This window comes from Lepidochelys olivacea (genome assembly GCF_965140295.1).
Source record: "Lepidochelys olivacea isolate rLepOli2 genome assembly, chromosome: 27".
Lineage (NCBI taxonomy): Eukaryota > Metazoa > Chordata > Testudines > Cheloniidae > Lepidochelys > Lepidochelys olivacea.
The window spans coordinates 16,864,893-16,892,394 of record NC_140437.1 but is presented as its reverse complement, the minus strand read 5'-3'; the positions used below and the strand labels follow the sequence as shown (position 1 = coordinate 16,892,394).

At 39.1% G+C, this 27,502-nt stretch overlaps 1 protein-coding gene across 4 annotated transcripts; it reads left to right on the top strand.

The window, feature by feature from the left end:
- The first annotated feature begins 246 nt into the window (after positions 1-246).
- On the top strand, positions 247-27,141 carry SMARCE1 (SWI/SNF related BAF chromatin remodeling complex subunit E1). Of its 4 annotated transcripts, none has more exons than XM_084615898.1 (11): positions 247-516; positions 3,068-3,118; positions 4,224-4,267; positions 7,742-7,909; positions 10,198-10,278; positions 11,474-11,605; positions 14,794-14,965; positions 18,594-18,766; positions 19,825-19,926; positions 20,606-20,816; positions 21,623-27,141. In XM_084615898.1, exons 2-11 carry the CDS (start codon positions 3,112-3,114, stop codon positions 21,832-21,834), a joined length of 1,302 nt encoding a protein of 433 aa, XP_084472024.1. In that variant the 5' UTR covers positions 247-516; positions 3,068-3,111; the 3' UTR covers positions 21,835-27,141. The 4 variants fall into 4 exon arrangements, with proteins under 4 accessions (XP_084472024.1, XP_084472026.1, XP_084472027.1 ...); XM_084615900.1 differs by having other exon boundaries at positions 248-516; positions 7,742-7,846; XM_084615899.1 differs by lacking the exon at positions 247-516 and adding an exon at positions 1,743-1,764.
- The last annotated feature ends 361 nt before the right edge of the window (positions 27,142-27,502 follow it).

The following is a 27,502-nucleotide window of genomic DNA, read 5'->3' as shown; positions in this document are numbered from 1 at the left end:
GCCCTCCAGCTGGCCCTGAAGGCGCGAGACGAACTGTAAAGGCCGGGAGGGACCAACGCTTCAAGCGCCACCCCGCCCCCGTCCAGCAGGCGCGCATCACGTGCTCCCTGGCTCCTGACCTCCGCCCGACACGTCTCTAGGCTCTCCTGACGTCACTCCGTTCGCTTTGTGGGCGCCGCGCGTCGCGTCGCGTCGCGTCACGTCACGTGGCGTGCGTTCCGGCCCGGCGAAGCTGTTCCCCTCTTGGCTTTCTTTACCCGCTCGGCTCTTCAGATTCGCCACAGAATAACCGTCCTCCCCCCGCCCTTATTGTAAACGATAAAAATCCCCCGGTGGTGTATGGAGGTGCCTGGCTCGGAGTAAACCCGGGGCGGGAGCAAAAGAGCGGGGGAGTTGGGATGCCGTGTGGAATGTGCTGAGGCGGAAGGGCAGGCGGCTTCCCCCAGTCGCCGCTGCCCGGGCACCCGGGAGACCGGTGTTGGTTGGGAACAAAGGGCGAGGCCGGCGCCGGAGCGGGTGAGCCTCGGAGGGGTGGGGCTGGGCGGTGAGCGGGGCCTGCAGCGCGGGGGCCTCTGCCCCGGCAATCACCGATTCCCCTCGGCGGCAGCCTGGGCCTACGAAGGGGGGTGGGGAGGGGCTGAGGGAGAGAGACGGAGACGATCCCCACCCCCGCGTTCGCGCCCATGGGAGGGGGAGCTGCCCCCCGCCCCCCACCCACACAACACCCGTGCTAGGGGGAGCTACCCCCCCACACCCACGCACCTCCTAGGGGGAGCTACCCCCCCACACACACACCACGCACCTCCTAGGGGGAAGGGGAGCTGCCCCCCACCCACACAACGCCCCCCCTAGGGGGAGTTACCCCCCCACACTCTTCCTGGGAGAGGGGGAGCTACTCCCCCACCACACCCACCCACGCACTTCCTAGGGGGAGGGGGAGCTACCTCACACCCCCTCCATGGGGGATGGAAGAAAGGTAGTCAAAAACATTTTTTCCCCATCCCCAACATGGATCCCAAAAGTGGTAGAGGAGGAGGCCGGTACTATCCTCCTCTAAGCAAGTTCCCCTGCTGTAGTTAGGCATTTTTTTTGCAGTGGGTCTGGTTTTCTAAGGTACCATGTTACTGATTGAAATTATCAGGGTTTGAAACCCTGTGTTTAGAAGTGACCTGAGTCACCAGAGTGCTTAGCATCTGCTGCCTCTTAAAAAAAAAAAAGGGGGGGGGCGGTGGAATTGCATATTAAATATTATATTTGTGTATTTAGCACATTCCCTCCTACTCTCCCCAAAATTGGATGAGTAATTAGATCTTTCTGTTGCTCTGGAGTAGGGTCTGCATTTTAAATTGATCTGTGTAAGCATTCTTTTCATTGGACTTTGTGTGGGAATGGCAACTTCTTTAGTAAGGGTTGTCTAGTGTTGTCAACAATGCAGTCTATCTGTAGGCCTTGGGCATACAAATACTCAAGCATGCCTGGAACTTTACATGCATAAGTTGTCCATTATGTGTGGAAATAATCACAAGTTCAAAATTGAAGCATGTGCATAGCAGTCTTAGTATTTGGTGCCATAAACATTAATAATGTCAGATGCTGAGCATTTACAGGATTTTGCCCAAATCTTGCTCTTTCAAGTCTTCAATGGATTTAATTCATGAGAGAGGCCAGCAGGATATTGCTGTTATTTTACATGTATGGGTTTACTCCTGCAACAGGTTGCACAATCCCAGCTTCCATTGACTATGACATTACTAGCTGTAACAGGTACACTTGCTTTTCCTGTTACTCTGATGTGCAATTTAGCCATGTGACAATGTATTACTATGAACTTGTTTATATTGTTGTTTAGGATACCATATGCGCACACTCCTGTATTCATATCCAGTCCTTGAAGCCAGCCATATAAGACAAGTAATTGAAATCCAATATATAGTACTGTAATTTTTATTAAAAGTGATGCACAAGTAAAATCTTTACAAGGAAGATCAGACGAACCTTGGATTTCAGTTTCAGAGTTGTTTATTTAATCCTAGTAGTTCAGCCTTAAGGGCCAAGCTAGTTTACAAAAAATTCATCAGTCACTACAAGAAAATGTAGGCCTAGTTTCTGGGAAGTTGTTTATTTTCTTTCACTTCAGAGCTGACAAATTTGTGAATTTACCTGCAATACATTGTTATAATTAAGGCTCCTTAAGTTAGGTTTTAGCCAGCAAAGAACAACTTTAATACAAACCGGAGGAAATACTCTTTTACACAGTGCACAATTGACTTGTGGAAATCATTCCCAGGGGATTTTGTGATGCCAAAAGTATAACTGGTTTAAAAAAAAAAAACTAGGTAAGTTCATGGAGAATAATTCCATCAATGGCTATTATCCAAGATTGTCAGAGATGCAATTTCTTGCTCAGGGCAGCTCTAAAGCTCTGATTTCCAGAAGCCGGGAGAGGAAGACAGGGTGGATCAGTCCAAATGCCACGTTCTGTATGTTCCCCCTGAAGCTCTGGTACTGGCTACTGTTGAAGACAGGCTAGATGGACCATTGGTCTGATCCAATATGGCCATTCTTATATTCTTAAACATTAATAAAACACTCCAGATACCAAAAAAAAAAAAAAGAAATATGTTTATCCAATAAACTGTGGAAAAACATTGGAAATGCTTACTTGTATCTAAGACCTTGTCTACACATAGCAGCAGTACACATTATAGGGCTGTGATTTCTAAAGCATACTCACATTACCTGGTCTATGTAGACCGTGCTGGTGTGTGCTAAAGGTTCCCTTGTGTGCGTTAACATGCTATTTGTTTGTTCTACATTAAAGCACATTAGGAAATATTACACAGATTACTCATTACAGTATATACAAAGAGGCGGCCCCCCCAAAAAAAACTGATTGGACATATATACATAAAACCTCAAAATTGCTAAAAATAACCCCCCAAAAATGAAAATAATAAACCCTGAAAAGCAGATGCTCTAGTTATAATGGTCTTAGTTTTAATGGTTCATGAAAACAAAAATTGTTCTCTTTAATAGTCTGACGTTGTGTTCTCTTTTTGTCTTTCAGAATTTGAGATATAATGTCAGCTGGCTGAAAATTTATATACCAAAATGTCAAGTACGTTTTTGTTTTTTTTTTAATTTAACAAGTAAAGATCTGTTTCAGCAGCCTTTACTTATATGAATAATCCCATTGCTGTCACATGAAAAAGGGCTACTGGACCAGGCTCATTTTAAGAGGAATGTGTTATATGTATTATCATATACAGTAATTATAAGTGAACTACCAATCAGTTGGTACTAGATATTGCCACAGTGCACAGCCCTGGCTGTGCACTGAGGATTTCTTTAAGTGTCCAAAAGATGAAAGAAACACACAAGCATCCTACCTGACAAGCTGCAGAATTGCTCTGTAGCCATTTCTTCAGTCTTAAGGCTGGAATAGTTTCTGCTGTCTGGGTATGTCCTCCATAGTGGCAGAAGACGCATCCCATCATGCCTACCTCAGTGGCATGTGTTGATCACCAATGGAGTTAGGCTTTGGGATTCATACTCCCTTACTTATTGTCCCCACAATTTCCCCCTCCAATGGGCAGGACCTTCCACACCAAGGGACGAGATTTGCTCCTTCTTTAATAAAGATAAATTGTGTAAATGCTGCACTCAGTTACTCTTGTGCAACTTCTAAATGAAGTAGGAAAAGATGTGCTCCCTCTCCATGCTTTTATTTAATGCCAATTATATGCTACCGAAAGCCATGAATGAAACCACTTGGGGAGGGGGTGAGCTGCACAACTGAATGTAAAATTTAGCCTACAATTGCTTCATCCTAATGCATACTGTTACATGTCAAACTCTACACTTCAAATCCATTTCCTTGCCTCTGAAGAAAATCTAGTATGCTTTAATTTCCGTGGTGGCTAGCACAGTTTTTTTTTAATTCTCTTCCTACATTTCTCCCTACCCCAGTACATCTAAATAAAAGAATAGTAACCTGACACTGGTGTCACCTTTTTTAAAATGCATCTCTTCTTCTTCCATCCCTTTTTTTTTAATTTTATTTTGTCAATGTAGATTGTAAACTCTTTGGGACAGGGATCTGTCTTGTTATCATAAGTTTCTTACCAAATTATTGTTGTGTGCCTAGTACACTTTTGGATATCGTATGCATAATATATCTGAGTTGTCAGGAAGTTATGTATTTGCTTTTGTCTTTTAAACAGAAAGGCCATCCTATGCCCCACCTCCCACCCCTGCTCCCACAACCGTAAGTATAATGAATTTTCTCATTAACACAAATCTGGTAGTCTGGCTTTTAAGACAATAATTTGGTAGTCACAGCTACCAATATTAAAATATTATGAACATAAGACTATTTGCACTGAACTGTTGAAATGACATTCAGCATTTAAATTAAATTTTAAAAAGGGGTGGGGAAACTGAGATAAGACTCACTCAATACTTAAGGCCAGATCCTTCAAACACTTAAATTTGTGTTTAACTTTACACTGAAGACAGTGGGACTACCTACATGAGTAAAGTTAAATACAGGGGTGAATGTTTCTAGGCTTTGGGCCTGATAACCATGTATCCATTATAAATATTCCAATTTGATATAACAGTAAACTAAGGACTAAGTAGCATACTTAATTCTAAATTTTATTGCCTCTAAAAGCTTAATGTCGGTCCAAGTTTTTAACATACTTTTTTGTACTTTTTACAGTAGGTTTAAATTTGTATTTATAGTTTTTCAGTGGTATTCACACAGTTATGTAGAATTATGCAAACTTTCATTTATATTGGGTCAGAATAATGGAACCCTCATGATGAAAATCTTACTACTTAAATTTATTGAAATCCATGGCATTGTGTAATGTGAGCATTGTGTGAATAAAGTTTCTCACATAGTATAAAGTAAGTACTTCTGTTTGCAAAGGAATCAATCTGTTGAGGATTTACCTGGAAAATTTTATTACATAATATTCAATCTTTCTTGACATAATGTGGTCAGGAAAGCATCTGAAAATATGTTTGTACTTCTATAACAACTTGCATCCGATGACTGGAACACTCTACAAATTTAAACATCACAACACTTTGTGGGGACGGGAAAGTATTATCCACATTTTATAGAAGAGTAAACTGAGGCACAAGTGAAATAGCTTGCCAAAGAAAATGTCAACAGACCTTTTAATTATATTAGTGCTCTTAGGATCTACTTTTTCCTCAGTCCTGTAGACAGTGACTACAAAATAGGAAATATGTAACTTTTTATTATTATTAAACAAAAATCCACATTTAAAGAGGTTGGAGAGCAGGAAATATATAATTGGTGTCAAAGAAATTTGTAAACTTTCCCATATAAATTTGCGGGGGTGGGATGGACTATTTTTGCATAAGTGTGCCAGTTTGGGTAACAGCTTGAGTCCAAAGTTTTATTTAAAATTTTTTTTTGCTCTGCAAATACCTTACTTGGTTTTATATTACTATTCAGATTGATGTGACAGTCCCTGATCCTGCAATCAGATCTGTGCACGCAGGTCCCTGCATATGTTTGGAACACAATTGATTTCAGTGGGGCTCTCCATGAATGCAGTGTTTGTTTGTTCATGTTCATTTTCAGATGTGCTACTTTCTTTAGTCAAATAAGCATGTCTTTTAAAGAGTGATCTCAGATGTGCAGTTAGCAATGTGTGTTGCCTATCTTATGTACATCATCTATCTGTACTACTCACGGTACTTCATGTACAGTACTTGAGAATCTAATCTACGCTCTATGAATGTAGTTGATAAAACAGAAAAGCAGACACATCTGTTGCCTTTTTCCTCCACTACCAAATCTTACTGTGCTTAGTACTGAAAATGGCATTAATCCACTTTACTTGAGACAGTGTGCATGAAATAAACATTTCTGTGGTGTTTTTCTTTTTTGTAATATTGGATTTGTCTGTTTTGCAACCATAAAGACTTAAGGTCTGTACATTATAGCGTCCAGTTATTTTGGAGGAGAGATCTAATAAAATATAATTTGTTTAGGCATATTTCATACACTGCTGATCTTGTAGTGAAATGGCTGCTTATTGAAAAGTGAGTTTACATACAGTAGTTACATATGACAAATTTGAATAAATGGCAACTGCTTTGCTTGTGTTTGAGAGGCTTAACAGTAAAACACATTAATGTTTAAAGATTGGCAAGTAAGGTGTAACTTTACTACTGTTTCAGAGTAACAGCCGTGTTAGTCTGTGTTTGCAAAAAGAAAAGAAGGACTTGTGGCACCTTAGAGACTAACCAATTTATTTGAGCATAAGCTTTCGTGAGCTACAGCTCACTTCATCAGATACTGTGTTTTCTGTGTCAAAGTAAATTGACCGCAGTGTGTCAATGTATTTTTGCACTGAAGTGTTTATAACGTGAATGTGCATTTCCGATTATAAGACTCTTCCCTTTGATATGGAGCCTCTACGTCTTGATTCTTATGAACACTGAACTCCATTTTAACTGTGTTTATAACAGCAGTCTAATACATCCCACTGACAGAGTGTACTTTGAGACCCCTTAAATCATTATTCCAGCATGTGTTGCTAATTAAGACCACAACTCTGCTGAAGAATGTGGCTAGACACTGCATGGCTGAGGTTTAAAACCATCAAGGAACAGAGTAGGGTAAAATACAAAGATTTGTAAAGGAAAAATTATAGTGGGGTGGTACCACCAGTACAGTTGAGGGTGAGACTAGCTCACTGTGAAACAGCTGCGGGGGGGTTTCTAACAAAGAAACTAAGGGAACAGGGAGAAGGGGCAAGACGGAAATTAATTTGAAGAGAGAAAGACAGAGAATGAGACAGTAACGGTTGAAGGTTTAATGAGTAGAATGAATCCCTAAGAAACCAAATTTAATGACCCACACTATTACAGACATGTATACAAACTGACCTACTGAATTTAATTGCTGGAATGGATATGGACATGTTAATTAAATTATGTAATTGTTTTAGAAGCAATTTAAATAGTGATTTGATAACTACAAAAAATGTATCTAACATGTATATTCCATTGCAGTGGTTCTCCAGTTCTTTAATTCTGCAGAGTACTTCATGAGGGAAAGATACCTCTATGGATCACCTTCTCTTCCAGCCTTCTAATCAAATCCCCTTGCACTCCCCGGTGCATAATTTCTAAAACATTTAATTTTGCAGGAATGGCTTCATACGCCACTGTTGGTCCACAGATTGCACTTCGAGAACCACTGTTCTTCTACTATCAGTATCAATGGGTTTTTTACTTTTTTGTCCAATAGCCTGTGCTTCCATTGGTGCACATAATGAATGATGTTGGTGATTTCCACATAATCGTATGCACTGTATTGCTTTGTATGTTTTGTTTCGTTGGATACTAGATTCTTCCTGAATTGTTTGGCCACTTATGAAAAGTCTGCAAACTTTAATAGCCATAAGCAGGCTATACGGCACACTCATGTTAAAAGTTTGCACGCCTGATAATAAAACATCAAATGACAGTTTTGAATTTACAGTAACACATTCAGCTAAAAATCCTGTTTCCTGAACAGGTTTCTGTTGGAGTACTTCACATGTTGAGAGGAAACCAACTACTACACCTCATTTGCTTGTTTAAATTCTAGTTGTTTTTGCATGCCATATTGCAGATCATTTTCATTTCTGTGTTTTCCTCGTTTGAGCTCATTTCTCATTCGTGTTTTTGTCTCATTTGTTTCCATCAGCAAATGCCCAGCACACCAGGGTTTGTGGGATACAATCCATACAGCCATCTGGCCTACAACAACTACAGGCTGGGAGGGAACCCGGGCACCAACAGCCGGGTCACGGTAGGAGAATCAACTATTACATCATCCGGCAAACAACAGGAATTGACCAGAAATGGCTTTAGAGTTAGGTTCTTCTGAATCTTGGCTGCTGCCACTTTTATAAAAGAGAAAAAATTAACTCGGATTTTTTTTCCCCATCTTCTCTCCTCTCCTACCTCCCCCCTTTCATTGTGAAGCCTTGTATTGGAAAATAAGCTTCGATTTAATAGATCGAGAGAGATCTATTATTCCCATCTGAGATGTGGAAAGTCTGTCTTTTTGGAATTCCATGGCTTGACGCCTCAGTGATCACTGCACGTTTAAGGAAAGATTCTTAAATATGGGTTTGGATTATATTTTCCTCTTGGAGGGAGGGAATTATACATTTTATTGAGATTATAGGTATGGAACGAGAGGAAAGGCAAGTTCCAAACTAGAAATTGTAACTGGTGATTACATCGCACTATTGTGCCATGTAAGAAACCCATGTTTCTATTTTCCATTCCAGTCTTACTTTGTATGGTTAGTATCAGATCTCCAGATTCAACAGTGACTTCTCCAACCAAATGAGTGGTGTCAATAAAATATGAGGGAGCCTGCTTTCTGTCCTCCATGGCTGGATGAAATGTGGATGCTTTGTAGACCCTTTAAGAAATACTTGGCATAAAGTGGGAGGAAATGTACTGATACGGGGTACCTCTGAGCTTGAGTGAAGATGCAGAACATGATTCACATACAGGCAAGAAAGAAAATAAAATTTTTAAATGCACACTTTTCACCTAATATTTACTGTAAAAACTGTAGACCTACACTATTTTAAATTATTAATTTAAAAATGATCATTTTCATTTTTACGTAATTTCTTTCCAAAGGTGTAAAAAAAAAAAATTATCTACACAACTTCTAGTCTCTTCAGAGTGTAATACAAATAAGAATTTGTCAGTTAATCCATAGATGTTGCCATTTAATGCAGTATACCTTTTTAAACTCCATAAATTCAGCTTGTTTAATAAGGTGCCTAAAGAAAAGACCCCCTTGCCCTGTAGTGAAGGTATGAGCTGGCGTTTGATTGAACGTAGTGTCTGAACTTACATTTATGTTACTGAATACATGAATAGGTTAGATTTGTCAGACTTTTCATTGTTTCTGTATGTCATAAGCATACACAGCTTTCTCTGCCATGCATATATTAATATGTATGGTATCTTTAAATTCCTGTTAATTTAAAAGCATTAAACAGTTTCAGTTAATCTTTTTCAAATCCATCTCTGTGTGTATATATGTATACATTTGGTAATGCATACACCTCATGTACATTATAACTCTATGCAAGTATGTATGCATTGTTTCATGTATGTAGTGAAACAAAAATATCCGGATTAAAAATACTGAAAGCAAAAACACTGAACAATAACCTTATTGGCCATTTTCAAGTATTTTTGGAACCTCAGTCCCCAATCCTGTTAATACTTATTTGAGCCTGATTAATTTTAGACGTGAAAATAGTCCCATACATGGGTGTTTGCAGGATTGGGGCCTTTAGAATCTACAGCTGTTATAAACTAGATGATGTCAGTATACTATTCCAGGAGGAACAAACCTTGTCTTATTATAAATGCACTATTTTTTAACTGAGATGGTGTGTAGGTGGAAGAGAACAGAAGAATAAGTGGATGCTACAGCTTTCAATCAATAACACTTACTGTTTAGTGTCTTCTTTTTTTTTTTTTTTTTTAAGTGCAGGCAACGTGCTTGGCATTGTACAAACGTAAAGGAAGACAAGGTCTCTCAAGGAGCTCACAATCTAATTTGGACAAGAACAATGCAATTTGGACACAGATGATGCACAGGTTGAGGGATCAGTCTCATAGGGACGTTTTTTAATATTTGGATTGACTCCCAAGTTCCCATTGAAAGATTTCATTGAAGAAGTGTATTTCTAAAACGGACTGAATGAAAGAATGTCTAGATAATTTCCTGCTCTTTCACACTTTCTCCTTATCCTTTTTCCAGTAGTAATTTCTTTAGTTGTCAGAGCAGGTACCATAACAGTCATTCTCATCAAAATTGAGAAAACAAGCTGTTGGAGCCGGTGAACAGAAGCAAATTTTGAGGCTGTCTCTTTTGGTTTTTAGAAAATTGTCCCCTGTTGGACTTTTATTGAGTAACCTTTTTCAAACTAATACTTGGACAAATACATTTGGGGCCAGGGGAGGGGGAATTTGGCAAATTATTATGAGGACCAGTTATAGTACCTGTACATGTATTTAATATACAAGAGTATTTATATTCCCAGACTGCTATGTATTGAAGTTGCCTAGTTTTCATGTTAAGAAATGGATTTATCCGTTTTGTTTTTGTTTCTTTTATAGGCTTCCTCTGGTATTACAATTCCCAAACCCCCAAAGCCACCAGATAAGCCTCTGATGCCCTACATGAGGTACAGCAGGAAGGTGGGTACCCAGTGTTTTGGATTTAGGTTGAATAAGTAGCATTAAAGGTTAAGTTTATGCCAACAATTGATTAGTTATTTTAGTTCCAACTTCTAAACTCTATTAAATTCTAACAACCTGCAGAGATTACTTATTCAGCAAGGGAATTTTAAAACACAGTTGCTTTCCCCATCAGAATAATGGTAACAATGGTCTAAACATATGCCACCTTCTAGGAAAACAAAAATTATCCCCCAAACAAAAGGTCAGCACCCTCAATTTTCCTGTTACATATTTTTTTATCTACAGGGTTAGGGGAGGGAAAATTAAGATTTTCTTTGAAATGGTTGTTTACTACCGTTGCCCCTGTTGTCAAGGATCCACGTATTGTCGGAACTTCCTCTGTATAGTACAGTGGCATAGCTAGACCTGAAGAGTAGCAGTGGGAGGAATGTGTGTGTTCACCTACCTAACCTGCAGCACTACCTTATTATTTTATAAACTGTTTGAGAGGCAATGGGAGTATTGTGCAGAGTCTGGAATCTGCTTCGGCTTGGGAAGGGTGTGTGATCCAGTTTCAAGGAGTGGGTGAGCCAGAAGGAAATATACATGCCTTCCTGCTTCTGGTAAAGTGTCTTTACCAGCAGTCTGAATTAAGTCAACAGCCCTCCCACCGCTGCATATCAAGTCAAATAGTATTCCTAATCATACATGGCAAGTAATAACACTGGCAGCTTTCTTTTTTATATAAAGTTAGAAACTTGTTTTTGATGGAATCAGAACGTTTTGGAATTGCAATTGATCAACATGACTGAAAACTTTTTGAATACAGGAAGGTCCAAGTTCTGATCTTAAAAATTCAATGCACATTGTCGTGTATCTGAACATAAATGCTGCTGGACATGTTTGCATGATAATGTTTAATTTTTTCCCAGAGATACAGTGATGTGCATTTTAGAATAGAATTCACAGATTTAAGGGCAAGATTCACAACTGAAGCTATTGTCAATAAATCAGGCTGTTGCCAGTTTCAGTAGATGACTGTACTATTGTCTTCCTGCCCCAAAAAGTAATCACTGGAGGTAGCCAGACTTTTTCTTAATACAGTTTTGTTTTATAGTGATCTTTTCTGAAAGTATACTAAGATGATACCATAAAACATTTAATTTGGAAGTGTTTACATATCAGTAGTAAAGCTCCAGCTGTTTCTGTTAAGGTCTGGGATCAAGTGAAGGCATCCAACCCTGACTTGAAGTTATGGGAAATTGGCAAGATCATTGGAGGGATGTGGCGAGATCTCACTGATGAGGAGAAGCAAGAGTACTTGAATGAATATGAAGCAGAAAAGGTAAGGGATGAAATCTTTTGTTATTAATGCTGATTCTCCCATCTTATGTCCCTGGCACAACTGTCACAGAAGAGTTAAGCTTGTTCCCTGGTGCAGCAAGGTAGTTAAGCAAGTGCCCAACTTTAAGCATGAGTAGTCTCATTGAAGTTAATGGAGTATTCTCATGCTCTAAGTTAAGCATATGCTTAAATGCCTTGCTGAATTGGGACCTTTTAACATTTCACAGTACATATAAATAGAAAATAACTTCTTAGGTCATCTAGTCCTTTCCAGGATTGTTCCCCACAATATGTCCTCCATCCTGTGGTGTTTGATGTTTTTCTTCTAGAAACTACTCTGAGAATCAAATTTCATCTTTCCTATATGGTGGCATGTGTATATCATTTACTAAGCCCTATGTATACTGATAAGCATCTTAATAATAATAATCATATGTCAACAGGGACTTCAGTTTTTAGACCATACTCGAAATGTTTATACTGAGTAGGAATTTTAACTATGAGTGGACTTGATTTTTCCACACCTAAATCCTCTTACAAAACTGATTCTCTGTAGCTTCAGCTGGTCAGTTATGAATATGTATATAAGAATTGGTTTTTATGGGACAGCCTTGCAAAACTTTACTCTGCCAGAATGTTTTTGTTGTTGTTTGTTTTTTGATGGGCAAGTAAAATATCATTAGTTTTTCATTATTGATCATCATGACAAAGGGCAATAATATATTTTGTGTCTCTGCTGATAATTTTAAAGTTTTGCAAGGCTGCTACAGTAATAGATATCCAAAGTTATGTAGGACAGTTACAAGCTGTTCGTTTGACATCTCTTGTTCATTTATTGTGTTGTATTAAAATTTCAGGCATCTGAGGTCATAGGTAATCTGGTCAAATAGGTGCTTAGAACTGTTTTCATTCAAAATATCACTTTACTATTTTTAACCAACAGAAAAATTATTTTAAATTGGGTTTCTGCCATTTGAAACAAAATCAAGGATTCCTACTTTTAACTCACTAAAAAGGACTAATTTAGTTAAAAGTTAGACACCTTCAGGTACATACAGCAGTATCATACCGTATAACTGACCTTTAATACAGAGCATCTCAAAACAAGTGAAAGACTATACTCAAAAGAGTAATTATCAATGGTTTGTTGTCAGACTGGGCCGGTGTATTTATAACTGGGGTCAGTCCTGGTTCCGACTATTCAATATTTTCATTAATGACTTGAATAATGGAGTGGAGTGGAAAGTATGCGCAAGTATTTGCAGATGACACCCAGCTGGGAAGGGTTGCAAGTACTTTGGAGGACAAGAAAAAAATTTAAAACAACCTTGACAAATGGGAGAACTGAATTCAACCAAGATAAGTGCAAAGTACTACACTTAGAAAAGAAGAATCAAATGCACAGTTACAAAATGGGAATAAATAGCTAGGCGGTAGTACTGCAGAATATTATGTGGGGATTATAGTGGATCATCACAAATTGGATATGAGTCAACAATGTGATGCAATTGCAAAAAAGGACATCATTCTGGGGTGTATTAAGAGGAGCATTCTATGTAAAACACGAGAGGCGATTGTCTCACTGTACTCGGCACAAGAGGTCTCAGCTGGAGTACTATGTCGAATTCTAGACACCACCCTTTAGGAAAGATGTGCATAAATTGGAGAGAGTCTAGAGGAGAGCAACAAATCAATAAAAGGTTTAGAAAACCTGACCTATATGAGGTTAAATGGGCTGGACATGTTTAGTCTTGAAAACAGAAGACTGGGGAAGGGATTTTCAAATATATTACGGGTAGTTAGAAAGAGGACTGTGATCAATTGTTCTCCCACATCCAGTGAATGTAGGACAAGACATAATGGGCTTAATCTGCAGCAAGAAAGACTTAGAAAGTTTTTCTTGAGATCTAACTTAACTGTAAGGGTAGTTAAGCTCTGGAATAGGTTTCCAAGGAAGGTTGTGGAATCCCCATCTTTGGAAATTTTTAAGAACAAACACCTGTCAGGTAGCCTAGATTTACTTGATCCTGCCTAAGTGCAGGGGGCTCGAATTGATGACTTCCCTTCCAGCCCTACATTTCTGTGAAAATGTTTATTTTGATTTTGTAAAGCAAGATTTAAAAGTGAGATTTAAAGAAGTGGTTGAAATGGGCAGTAAATCAATGTAAGCAGGTGGAGTGATACAATTCTGCTACCTGAAGTGAGAAAATAGACTGTCTGGATCACCCCTAACCACGTGTAGGGATGGACTGAAGAACACAATAAAAGAATGAAAAGTGAGAATTTCAATACATGATGATAGAAGTGACAAAAATAAAAAATGGTTTGGTCCTGTCCTGGAGGAGGTGATAATCAGACTCTGAGATAAGAGGTATTGGAGTGAGGGAGGAGAGGAGATCAGGGTCAAGGTTAACTCTCAGAATTTCTAGATGTGTAAAGTAGTTGGAAGTGATAGAATCGGAAACATGGGATGACTCTACAGTAGTTACAGATAAAACAAAGAATTGCTTGCAAGATTTAATCTTTAATTATAGCAGTGAGGATAGCATAAGACTTCCCAGAATTAAATTCTTCTTTGCTCTTGTGTCTAGATGCTCCACCACCACTCAAGTTAGTAGTGCACCCTAAATCAAGAGCAATATGAAAGAGTAATTGTGTAATTCTTTCCCCTAGAGAGAATTCTTTCTCAGGAATCTGGCTGATGGGTCTTGCCCACATGCTTAGAGTCTAAGTGATCACCATGTTTGGGGTTAGGAATGAATTTTCCTCTAGGTCAGATTGTCAGAGACCCTGGGATTTTTTGCCTTTCTCTGCAGCATGGGACACGGGTTGCTTGCTGATTTAAATTAGATTTAAATGATGGATTCTCTCTAACTTGAAGTCTTTTTGAATCAAGATCTGAGGACTTCAGTAACTCAGCCAGAGGTCATGAGTCTATTGCAGGAGTAATGGGGGAGGTTCCATGGCCTGTGATGTGCAGGAGATCAACTAGATGATCACAATGGTCCCTTCTGGCCTTAGTCTCTCAGTCTATGTACCTAAAAGAGAAATGCAGTAGAAAGGGAGGCAAATTATTTATACCAAATTGTCCTTTTGGACCATTGGGCTGATGTCAGTAAGCAAAACAGGGCTGCCAGGGTACAATAGATAAGTTTTTATTTCAATAAAACAATATCCATCAAATTTCAGATAGAGTACAATGAATCCATGAAGGCCTACCATAACTCGCCTGCTTACCTTGCCTACATCAACGCAAAGAGTCGGGCTGAGGCTGCGTTAGAGGAGGAAAGCCGACAAAGGCAATCACGCATGGAGAAAGGTGAACCCTATATGAGCATCCAACCAGCAGAAGACCCAGATGGTAAGCAGAAAGGAGATTTGTATACACTTTTGGTGAGGTATATTTTCACCATGGGAAATAAAATCTAGAGTAAGTTTCAAGTAGCTGTTTTTATTCCCTCAGTATTTTTAAAACTTAATAGTTCACTGACTTACTCCTGGACTATAACGGGAAACACTTGCACACCATATAACAAAGAAAACATGAAATGTATAACTTTAGTACTAACTTTCAGAATCATCTTACCTCAAACTACATGTTAAGGTACACAGCTGTTCTTCTTAAGCTTACGACTGAATTGACCACCAGCAGCCAGGCTACTCTTAAAAAGTTCTTGTAAACCTCTAATGGTGTGGGTAGCAACCCTGTTAAAAATATTTTCAAAATGCCTGTTTCAGACTTGACAAGTTGGTTATTTGTGGTTTAGGCTACAATTTTGCTAAAAATTTCCGTTCTAAATTTCACAGCAGAGGTGCTGGGGCGGGAATGTAGCTTTCACTACAGTAACATACACAAGAGTGAGAGCAAGCTCATGCTGCACTCACCATGCAGCAGCAGCTCCTGTCCCATTCTGCTCACTGTAACCTTGTGCACGGGGAGGGGTTGCAGTGCCACTCAGGTTTTGTCCCATTTGCCCCTCCGTAAATGGAAATGGAGGAGCTAATGGGTCAAATTTGATTGGCTTTGCAACGTAGCATACGGGGTCACAGAACCAGGTGGCAACACTTAATTTGGAGGCCTAATCATATGTATTTTTACAACCATTTATAAGATTTCACTGACTTTATTCAAATTCACATTTTCTGTGACCTCTGACAAAATCCAGACCTATTTTAGTCCACGCAGTACCTTATACTGCATAGGGTTCCCTCAGTCCTACTTGAATGGAATGTTGTACTTTAATAATAGGCGCAGCAGGTAGTTCTGACAGACTCTACTTGATTGTTGTCTTTTGACTTATTCCATCTGGTGACTGAACACACGTAAGCCTTTTTAAGTTCAACTGCTTCTGTCAATCAAAATATAACTTGTCAATACAAAGTGCAACTTAATGAGGAAACTGTCAAAATGCTTTCTTTAACTGAAAGGAAATACCACTTTGGCATCCATATCACACCCACTGAGAAAAGTTACGCAAAGATATTGTCAATTTCAGTTTTTAAAATTATGCTAAAAGGCTGACTGAATTATCTGTTGAAACCTGAGAGTGAAAAATGCAGCCAGGCAATTACACCCTCTTCCCCCCCACCCTTCCCAGCAAGCCCAGCCATGAGATAATTCCCGTGGTAAATAGCACTTTCCACTATATGCAGTATAAACTGTGTAAAACACATGAATGTGCCTGGGATTTTTTAGCAATTGGCATTTCACAGCCTGCTATTCAACCTGATTTATACCTGGGTCAAATTCAACTTGGATATAACCAGGTGCATCTCCCACTGAAGTGGGTTATACTTGCTCCACCATTTGACAGCATAGAAGGGGACTTGCAATCTCCTACTGAAATCACATATCGCTGATTGTAGTTTTCTAATGGTAGAAGGCTCTTTCTTCTAGAAGATGAAGCTATAACAAGATCCAGTGGTTGGAAGCTGAAGCTAGACAAATTCAGAGTAGAAATTAAGCACTTTTAAAATTTTAACAGCAAGGGTAGTAAAACAATAGAGAATCCATCACCTATAAATTTCAGTCAGTTGAAGTCTAAATCAGGATTGGATGGCTTTCTAAAAGTTGTGTTCTGATGCAAAAAACAGAAGGTATGGGCTTCTTTCAGGAATCACTTGGTGCAGTTCTAGGGCTAATGATGATAAAGGTCTCAGTTTGCCTGAAAATCTATGAAATAACTCTTTGCCACATTTCCTACTATTTTCCACTTTTAATTTTATTTTCAAATTAATCTAATACTTTATACATCCCAAATGTGAAACTGTTTTGTTTGGTTTTTTTTCTTCCAGAAAAGCAATATTCAGTCTGAGTTTCAATCAAAATTGGCCTTCTCAGTACTAGAATTTCTGGCATAACAGAACTTATTTTCAATTTTTTTCCCCCGTTTTGTAAAGAGTGGAGCAACAATCTCAACATGTATCCCATAACTGGGAAAGTTTGTGTAAAATAAAAAACAGAACTTAGAATAACAAGACATTTTTGTAGACATTTAAAGGAGATGGGGAAAGGTTTTTCAGTGATGACGATGGTAGAAAATGAAAGCACAGGAGGACTGTCATCCTTTAAAGCTTAGAACCTCTTTGATATTACAGTGATGGGACTATTGAAAACACTAAGGGCATGTCATCATGAAAATGTAGTTTGTGGCAAGCTGGAGTGGGAATGGAGCTCAACTAGCCTGCTGTAGTCTAACTGTCCTTGTGGATGCTGCCAAGGTACATTAACAGTTCGTTAATGTGCTTTGATCTAGTCCATCTTGAAAAAGAAATAGATCAAAGTGCATTAATGAATTGATAATGCGCATCAGCTGTTTCCAAACAGACAGCAAACTGTGGCAGGCTAGTGCAGGGTAGATTGAGCCATCTGTTTGGCCTGAACTAAACATTCCTGTAGACAAGTCCTAAAATAAGAGAGAACCAGTTTAATAATCATGGAGAGATTTTTATTTTTTTTCCTGGTGTTGTCTCAAAATGTTGTTCTGCTTTTTTTAAAGTGAATATCTAGTACAGTCAATAATATTTGGTTAATATAACAGTTTCACAACTGTTATAAAAATAAATAAATAAATAAAAAATATATTAGTTTTATATAATCCTCAGAATAACATCTGCCTAAACTCCCGATTTTTGCCACAGAGCTAAAGCTCCATTTTAATTAAGGAAAAAATTTCTTTGGTCTGTCACATGCTTTTTGGGGTAGTTTGTCTTCTACAGATGTATCAAAAAAAGACAGGTCGTCATAGGCTTGAGACCAAACCTTTCTCTGGTATTTTCTTCTCCTCCCTCAAGAAGCAGGAGACTAGCACTTGACATTTATTGACCTATAACTTGCTTCTAATGCATGTTTATCTCAATTTTTTTTCCAGCAAGTGATTTTACTAATTAAATGCTTTGGCTTCTGTGAACAAACTTAGAGTAGGTTTTGTTAGTGTGGCTTTTTTACATGAGGACCTGAGTTGCTGAGCATCTGCCGTTTCTGTTTACTTCAGTTGGTGCTGCAGGTGCTCAGCACCTCTACAAACTAGGCCCTTTAGTTTTGAAGCACAAAGTTTTTACATTTGTTGAACTCTCGTCTGTATTTTAATGAGGAATTTATTGTAGTGAGCACCGTAAATTGTGAAGTTTCATTATCAGAATTTGTATAATCAATGTGGTGTGTTTTTCTCTTGTTCTTGATACATGAAAAGTAGTGTGTTGGCATAGGCACTGATTACTGTTTAAAGCGAATAGATCAGTTTGTAGCTGTGTGTAGGATCTGGCTAAAATCATAGCTCCCATGCTCTGCTATCTCACAGCACATAAAATACTGTGTCTCAAAATTGAGTTTGATTATTTTACTGCTCTGTAAATCTAGTATCTTTGTACATAAAACTTATTCATGTTGTCATGGCAGCAGTTTTGTTCCTGGCTGAATTGAAGACTGCAATGTATTTTAAGGATACAGTTTAATGGGACTTGTCTAACTTGTTAAATTTTTGTTTCAGATTATGATGATGGATTTTCTATGAAGCACACAGCTACAGCCCGTTTCCAGAGGAACCACCGTCTGATTAGTGAGATACTGAGTGAAAGTGTAGTACCAGACGTCCGCTCCGTTGTTACTACAGCTAGAATGCAAGTTCTCAAACGTCAAGTTCAGTCCTTAATGGTTCATCAGGTAAAGATTAATTACCTAAAATTTATTAAATGTAATGGTTCTGGGCTGGACTCTAAGTTTAAAATCATTTGGATCATCTACTTGAATGTACTTGTTGAAGTGTCAATATTCTTCATGCCCCAGATAACTAATCTCTCCCTGTTTTTTTGGGAGGAGCAAGGGATAAGTCCAAACTTCTTGTGATTCCCATGCATCATACAATGTCACAATTTTGTATCTACTAAAGGATAAAGTGTAGTGATTAAGAGGTGTAGATTAACCTCTTAATTATCACAATACATCACGTCACAGTCCTCTGCAGTTCTATAACCCTTCAACAGGTAAAGAAAAGCTTTTGATTTAAAGATATTGGTGCAGTTGTAACTTTCAGTAGCTTGTTACCTATAGCTGTGTAGTTGTTAGTGGCCATCTTTTTAATGTGGCAAATCTCCCCCTTTTTAACATTTGTAACTGAAAATTAAAAGCATAAGTAAGTTTCTAATAACTCACATTTAAGACACATTCAATTAACTTCAACTGTACAGATTCCTGTGTGTGTGTACCAATTGAAAAGACAAGGCTGATTGATATATATTGTGCGTGTATGTATATACATAACACTTGGGCAAATTAGGCAGAGACAAGAAAGAGTGAAGATTTCTTTTTAAATTGCAAAAGAAAGGGGAATATGTGTTGCATCCGATTGACTTCTCCCATTTTAATCTTCATTTGTATTGTATATGTATAGAAAGACAGATTGCATGTCTGAAGAGTGCAAGCTCTTCAGGTCAAGCACCTATCATCTTCTGTTTTTGTAAAGGGCCTAGAACTCCTTCAGGCACAATATAATCCATCCAATTTCTTTGATTTCTTATTGCTACAACTTAGGGATGGGGGGGGCTTCCCTCATTTGTACATTTCAGCTATTGAGCATCAAATCAGGAAAGTCAGATTCCACCATAAGGGTGAGATGGATATAAAAAAAATGAACTACATAGTTTGTATGCATCAAAGCATTTTATCCAGTATTTGGTATATTTGAGTATTAAGTTTCATAACTCGGTTACTTTCATTTTTAGCGAAAACTGGAAGCTGAGCTCCTGCAAATAGAAGAGCGCCACCAGGAAAAGAAGAGGAAGTTCTTGGAAAGCACAGAATCCTTTAACAATGAACTGAAGAGGGTACAACTTTAAAATGTTCTCTCTCCTTCTAGGACACTACTTGTTGCACATTGTTCAAAGAGAGTCCTCTGCCCAGCTTCAGTCTAGCTCTTAAATATAGAGGGTTCATATTCTAGCATATTTTTTGTAGTGCCCCAGAGCTATAGAATGCAGTGAGTCTTAGCCAGAGGACTTCCATGTACCTTGGTGATTCCAGGCTTCTGCAATGGCCCAGTGGGATTATTGGCAGCCAACATAATTAAAAGCAGCTTTCAGACTGGTCTAACTGAAGTCAAGGAGACCAGCACTGTGCTCCCAAGGTCAAGAGATAGCAAAGATAGTTTAAAGCCACCTTTGTGTGCATGCTTCTCAAATGCACTGTGTATTCCTTGAATAGAGCTGAGGATCAAGGCCTACATTGTTTTTCTGTTTTTGCTGCATAGTCTTATCACAGATCTCTGTGATAGAACTGAACTTCTGTAGCTGCTGGAGCTCTCCATTTTACATTCTTAAACTTAGCAAACCAAGGTGCAAACATTGTCCCATGCAGAACTACTGAACTCAGAATGAGGTTTTCCTCTGGGTTGTTTCAGAATGCATTCTTAATGCACAAGATATCTGCTTTGCCTGACACCAAAATGCTAAACTGAGAGAGCGAAGTGCTGGATTAATAAAAGGACTCTTCTCTTCTGATTGCTAGTTATGCAGTTTGAAGGTGGAGGTGGACATGGAAAAAATAGCAGCTGAAATTGCTCAGGCTGAGGAACAGGCCCGCAAGAGGCAAGAGGAAAGGGAAAAAGAAGCAGCTGAGCAAGCTGAACGCAGTCAAACTAATGCAGCACCTGAGGAAGAGCAAGCAGTTAACAAGACAGAGGAGAAGAAGGAAGAAGAGAGCACTCCCATGGAGACAGGTAACAGCTCTTGAAGACTGGCTTCAGAATTCTCTTACGTCAATACAACATGCAGGAAGGGCCATTACTAAGGTTTAGGGGGTTTTCACCTTTAAATAACCTCAATTTTGAAAAGGGAAAAAAAGTATAGCAACAAAAACAGCATATTGCGCAGGATGCGTGATGCACCCAGTAGAAAAGATTTGATTTCCAAACCTTCCCTAAATCTCACCTTATCTTTTAGTCATTAATGTAGATTGAAACAAAACAGGGAGTTTTCACTGCATCAGTGAAGGAAGAGAGGGAGCTCTCCCTCTGTTTTTAGCAGACATGGGAAAGCTGCACTTCCCTGGCTGTACCTATCGTCTTTAACCCTTGTTTACCTCCCCCACTGTCAAATTTGCTTGCCGAACCAAAAGTGGTGGCACTAGTGGAAGAATTAGATATTGTAAGCATGACTGCGTCATTCTGAACCATAGCTTGTTGTCATAACAGCTGGGGGTAGGTGAGCATGGTAGGGAAGTTGCAGTTCTGTTGCTTTATTTTCTTTTTTTTTATTATTTGTGGCTACCATTCTTAGGGTTAGAGGCTGCAGAGTACTTTTAAGAAGTAGTGTGGAAGGTACCTTATATATGCATGCATGTTTTATGAGACTTTTCCAGAGCAGTAACTACTAAAAATTTCTAAACAATGTAAATTATTGATCTTAAATAGTATCAAAGATATCCCTGACAATTCTTTCTCTCCTGTAACTCTCTAGCACCTAAAATGTATTTGCATAGTCAACTATAGTGGTGTAAATGACACTGAGAAATGTCTTCTTTCAGAGGAGGCTCACCCAGAAGAAACTACAGAGAACCAGCAGAACGGCGAAGAAGGAACGTCCACACCCGAAGATAAGGAGAGTGGCCAGGAAGGGGTTGACAGTACTGCAGAGGAAGGAACTAGTGATAGTAACACTGGTTCAGAGAGCAATAGCGCAACTGTTGAAGAGCCTCCAGCAGACCCTACCCCTGAGGATAGTGAGAAGAAAGAATAAATATTGGCTTATTTCATGTCTCTTCTTAACAAAGTATTGTTTTGAGTTTAAAATGTGCTGGGTTTTTTTGTTTGTTTGTTTTTTTGGTATCTTCCTTGTCCATATCATTTGTCACCAAAGGATACTGGGCATTAACTACTTGATTATCATAAAGTATCAACACCAGCGTGGCCAACCTAAAGGGGCCTTTGGGGGTGAGGAATGTCTTGATAGTAACCTAGAAAGGAAAAGACAGTATTTGTGTCCTTTACCAGTGCTCTGTGATATAAAGATAGTATCCTTCATGGGCTGGATTCCTTCCCCCAGCCCAAGTTAATAATTTTTTACATAAGAAATATCAGGTACCTACTCTGTCTGTTCTAACTAGGAACTCCTTCAGTGACTGATGTGGCATCCCCTCCCATTCAGCTGAAGACTGGGTAAAGTACAGCTTGGGTTTGACCTTTTGTGTGGGTCACCAGTCCATTCCAGTTCTCTGCCTTAGCCTCAGGTGTTTTCCTCCAAATCCATCATCTTGGTTATCATAAGGGAGTACTAAATATGTAGCCAGGGAGTTGATATCTCAACCCTGGATGTTAATGAAGTTGCATTGAATTGGCTGTTGGGGAAACTTTTGTTTGCAGCATTTGTATTCACTTCTATACAATAAACACTGGTTGGGATTAAAATTTTTAGATGCTCTAGTGCAGTTTGCATTGGTGCCAATGAAGAAACTCCATTTGTTCCAGGCCATAATAGCGAGATCAGACCTCTTATTGCATAAGCCCCTCCACAGTTTGTTTTGCTTTGCTTTGTTTCTCTCTCTCTCTCTAACTTAAATTCCTCTGGCTAAAATAATGGATTTGTCTTTCAGGTAGTTGTCACGTTGTTATCCATATGCCAGGAAAAGAGCATGAAGTGTTAAAAGGGATAAAAGTACAGCAGCATGGCATGTGTTGCCACTTTGCTTTTATAGCTGCCTCCCTTTTTGCCAAGTGCAATATCTCCAGTAAGTGCCAAGTCCTTCAGCTTTTGCTCACTGAAAACTTGCCTTTAAATCTGTGAAGAGCTTTTCTCAGTGAGGGCTACAGGACTTGGTCCCAATTCTTCTGTGTGGTCTCTGCTCTCTTTCGTGCAGTAACAGTAACTGTTTCACAAGAGAGAAAAGGCAGGTTGTTCTTGTATGCTCTGAAAAGTTGCGTGCACATTTCCAAATGATCAGAAGCTCAATCTGCTTCAAATGCTATTACTGTGGTTATGGTAAGCCTCAGGGCTGTTTATGTAATGTGGGATTCGTATCCGCCTCAGTCCTTGTTCGTCTATGCTCTTTGATGCCTTTGTTCAATACAAACAACTTTATCCAAAGGTGTGGCAGAAATATAAAGCAAGGAAATGTTTAAATGTCATATTTCTTGCCCTCCCATGCTTACTCCATTGTGAACTGAGAACAGTAAAAAATAGACACCTCCCTTGATGTGAGCTTTCAAAATCTCTGGCAGTTTCAAAACATGAAAATTTTGTTATCCCCCACCCCAAACCACCACCCCTTCCAAATAAAATGCTCAGTAACTTTTGATAAAATTAAGGCAGACACAAGACATTTCATGACTTTTTCCAGCTAAAAGAGACCACACGATGCATTTGCTTCATGTAAACTCTAGTATGTTTTTACTGAATAGTAGTATTTCTGATAGTGTGTTCTCTTTTTAAAAAAAAAAACAAAAAACACCCTTTTGGTCTTTTTTTAAATGTTCTAAACATAATAAAATAGAACATGTTGGTTTTTTTTTAAAAAATCTGCATCGGTCTGTGTTATCTGTGTATTCAGGCATTGGCTATGTTTGATACGAGCTTCCCCCTCCTTCCCTGCCCCAGCACTTCTCCCTTTTAAATCAGAGATGAGCTAAAATTTGAAGTCCACTCACTATACACAAGCCTCACTTCTGTAGTATATTAAATGCAAAAAGTTATTCTGCAATAATACTTGTCTTTGGGTTGGTTTGTGTTTTGGTTTTTGTATTTGCTCTTTGCTGAAGAGCTAACATGCCAAATATCTCTGAAAAGAATTCTAATTGTCTTTCAGTTTAAACTACTGAACACAAAAGATTTGAAGTGGAAATGCCATAAGGAGCAGCTGGCTTGTGAACCTTTTGCATATAAACATTTAACTCCCCTTGACTGACTTGAAATAATAACTGAAATGTTGTTAGAACAAAATGAAATTTCCACAACATGTTTTGGTTTGGATTAAAAGCAATAATTGGTTTGCAAGAGATGAAGAACCAACCATGAAATCTGAGTATTTTAACATCCTAGCATAAATTCTGCCATGGGTCACTGCTGTGCAGCCCCCTTGACATCAGCGGATTTCACAAACATTAAGGAGGGCTGGACTTGGCCTTTGGGTTCCCACAGGCAAATAGTAACTAAATCCTATATTGCATTACTTCCTTTTAAATTGTGCATTTGCTGTGTATACATGCAAAATGCACTATGGGCATATCATTTCCTCTTGCTGTACATACTGGTTAGATTCATGTACACACTGTCCAGGAGGGGAACTGAATATGTAAGATGCTATTTCTTAACCTCTTGACAGTTGGTGCTGAGTAGAGGCTTTCGCTGGACTGCCTTCGGTAATCTTTAGAACATGTGGGTTCTTGTGTGAAACAGCATTGGGACTTGCCATCTAGAGTATTGCTTTAAATCCTTATTATGGAAATTATACTAACACTCACACACACACGATCACAAGTTTCACCAAGCTTCAGCGTGCATATGTTTTGTCTTGTTTTACCCTTTGGGCAAATCTTGTTGGAATAATAACACATTTTCAAAACATTTGCTTGTTGAGGCAGTGAAGAATACACTTGTTATATAACCATGCCAGTGAAAAGTGAATATTGCTTGCACACCGGGAATGATTATAAACCAGTTAATACAGATAATTTAACTTTAGATGTTTGTTAAAATGTACACATCTGCATACCTATCTTTTTAATTAGTACTGCAGATTAAATAGCATAAAATACAAAGATCAAAATACAGTTGGAAGTAAGGGAGGATGGTAATTAATGGATCTTTCGTAGCTTAGCAGAGATAAAACGGCAAACTACTCAAGTGGATTATTTAATTCTCTAAAAGGAAAATCGATAGTTATGATTTTGGCACGTGTCCTGAGGAGAAAAGTGCTTATTGATGATTGAGTGGGGAGAGAATTCCAAAACATGTGAGTGTGGAAGCTTTGATGGAAATCTTGGTTACACCTGAATCTTGTGGAAAAGATTGATTTTCTTTTTAATGTCTCTTTGTATGCTTTTTAAAACAAGCCATGTGGAACAAAGACCAAAACCTAAAAGCTGTTCTAAATACTGTCTGTAAAAGTCAGGCTCTCCTCAGGTGAGATGAGTGGTGTTTGAACTTTATGCTTAAACAGCTGTATCTGTATTGGTTAAATTACATTTCAGGAGTTTCCCACCTTTAACTTCACAAATTTGTTCCTGGAAACACAGCTACTAAGATTCTTGAGAGGAGTGAATTTTTCTAGAAATTACATGTTTGGTTGTAACTGCTCCAGAAAGGTAGGTATCTATGTATGGTTTTAAAAGTCCGTCTAACAATTTGGCCTGCCCTTTCTAAAGAAATGTACCACCCTGGGGAAAAAAATAGTATCTGATCCAGACACAACAAGCTTGATAATCTAGGTGCTCATGCTAAATTCAGCTACACATTTTCTTGCTCTCTTGGGTGGAAGAGAGACCTTTAATAAGCAGAATCAGATTAATTATATACTTGTCACTACAAAAGACTTTTTTTAATTGCCTTCCAGACCAAAGGCAAAATTTGTCACAAAGAAATATAAACTTGTCTTAACTACCCCCTTCAAAAGCATTTAGTTCCTACATAATATAAAAATTCTCAAATTGTTACACAAATACTTTATTTGAATCACAGAAGCCTTGATCCACAAAGGGTCTTGGGTATTGCAATGCTGAGCATCATGGCACCTAGAATATCACAGGAACACCACTGCAATCCACAAAGCCTGAATTAGGCACTTACGCTCCCTATACAATGAATTGGGGGAGAGAGGCGTCTTTCAGTGCGATAGGTAAGGGGCTACTGATGGTGGGGGGGGATTGTGCAAAATCCTACCCCTCGGTCAGAGGCAGGTGCCTATCTCTGCTTAGTGATCCCCAAATGGGAATTCATCTGGTTGCGGGAATGAGTTAGATGCCTGGCTCAGTCCACACAAAGGAGCTGGGGGAGAGGGGGTGCCACCCACCTTTTAACTTTTAGCCCAGTGGTTAGCATTCACCTAGGATTTAATTCCTAGGCCCTAGGTTTAATTCCACCTTTGCCAGAGGGGAGAATAGATTGGAACAGGGGTTGCTTACATCTCAGAAGAGTGCCCTAGCCACTGAGCTCTCAGATATTGTATGTAGACTATAGAATTGTGCTCTTTCTCTTGCTGTATGACTTTTGAGTCTTTATCCACAGTGCAACAGTCATTGGGTCAGAGAGAGAAGAGAGATTGTGAGAATGACTAGTCCAGCGGCTCAGGCACACACTTGTGGTGAGTGACCCAGGGGCCAGCCCACCTGCTCCAATCACTCATTTATCCACAGTGGAAGAGCTTCAACAGAAGAGATGGAGGGAGCCCTGCATCAGAGTATCCCAGAGCTCAGTGATTAGAACATTCCTGAAAGGTGGGAGACCCCGATTCAAATCCTCCTCCCCACCACCAACCGTCCGTAAGAGCAGGTAAATTTTACCTGGGTCTCCCACATCCCAGATGAGTGCACTAACTATTGGGTTAAAAATTATAAAGTGGATGGCAGCAGCACCTCCTCAGAGTCTACCACATCAGGTCCCATTTAAAATCTGGTCAGTCAGAGGCTGCCCATGGGATTGGGTCCTGCACACAACTAAGGTGGATGCACACTTGCTTTCCCCCCAGGTCACGAATTGCTCAGGGGTTTAGGTGGAAAATACAGTATCTGGAGAGCTAGACAGAGGCACTGGTGTACGTGCTCAGAAACATTATGCGCCTAAAATCATTTGGTGCCATAGTTTGGTGGGAGTTTTGTGGATCATAGTGGAGATTAAAAGTGGGACAGACTCCTAAACCCAAGACTTTGGTACCTGTGTGGATATGGGCTTGAGTTACTAATGTAATTGATTCTTGCAAATGTTTAGTTCTCTTAGTTTTGCGCTATTAGTGCAGAGGCTTTTAAGTCTGAAAATTCTGACAGCTGTTAATATTAAACTGTAACTTGCTCTCACCTATTCTTACTCCGACAATTAAAGTTAAGTAAATTTGCTTAATTCTGTTACTTTTGAGTCTGTTCAGTTGCTCGGGGTAAACATTGTGTAAGCATCTGCCATTATGTTGTTCTCATCCCATTTGGAACATGTAATTAGCAACAGAACACACACAGTGGGGAATTCCCTTTGTTAAAATCAAATTATTATTATTGGAAGAGGATAGAAAGGCAGGGCTGTTGCCTTTCTTAACTGATTAACATGTTGGCCCTAATTAGCACTTTTTATATTTCTTAGTAGGATGGTTAATTTAGATATAAAACAGGGAATACCTGACACACTAACTCTTCTTTCATTCTCCCTGGATAGCCCTATACAGTGCACACAGGGATTTTTTTCAAGTTATGCTGCTGATCTGTATCCA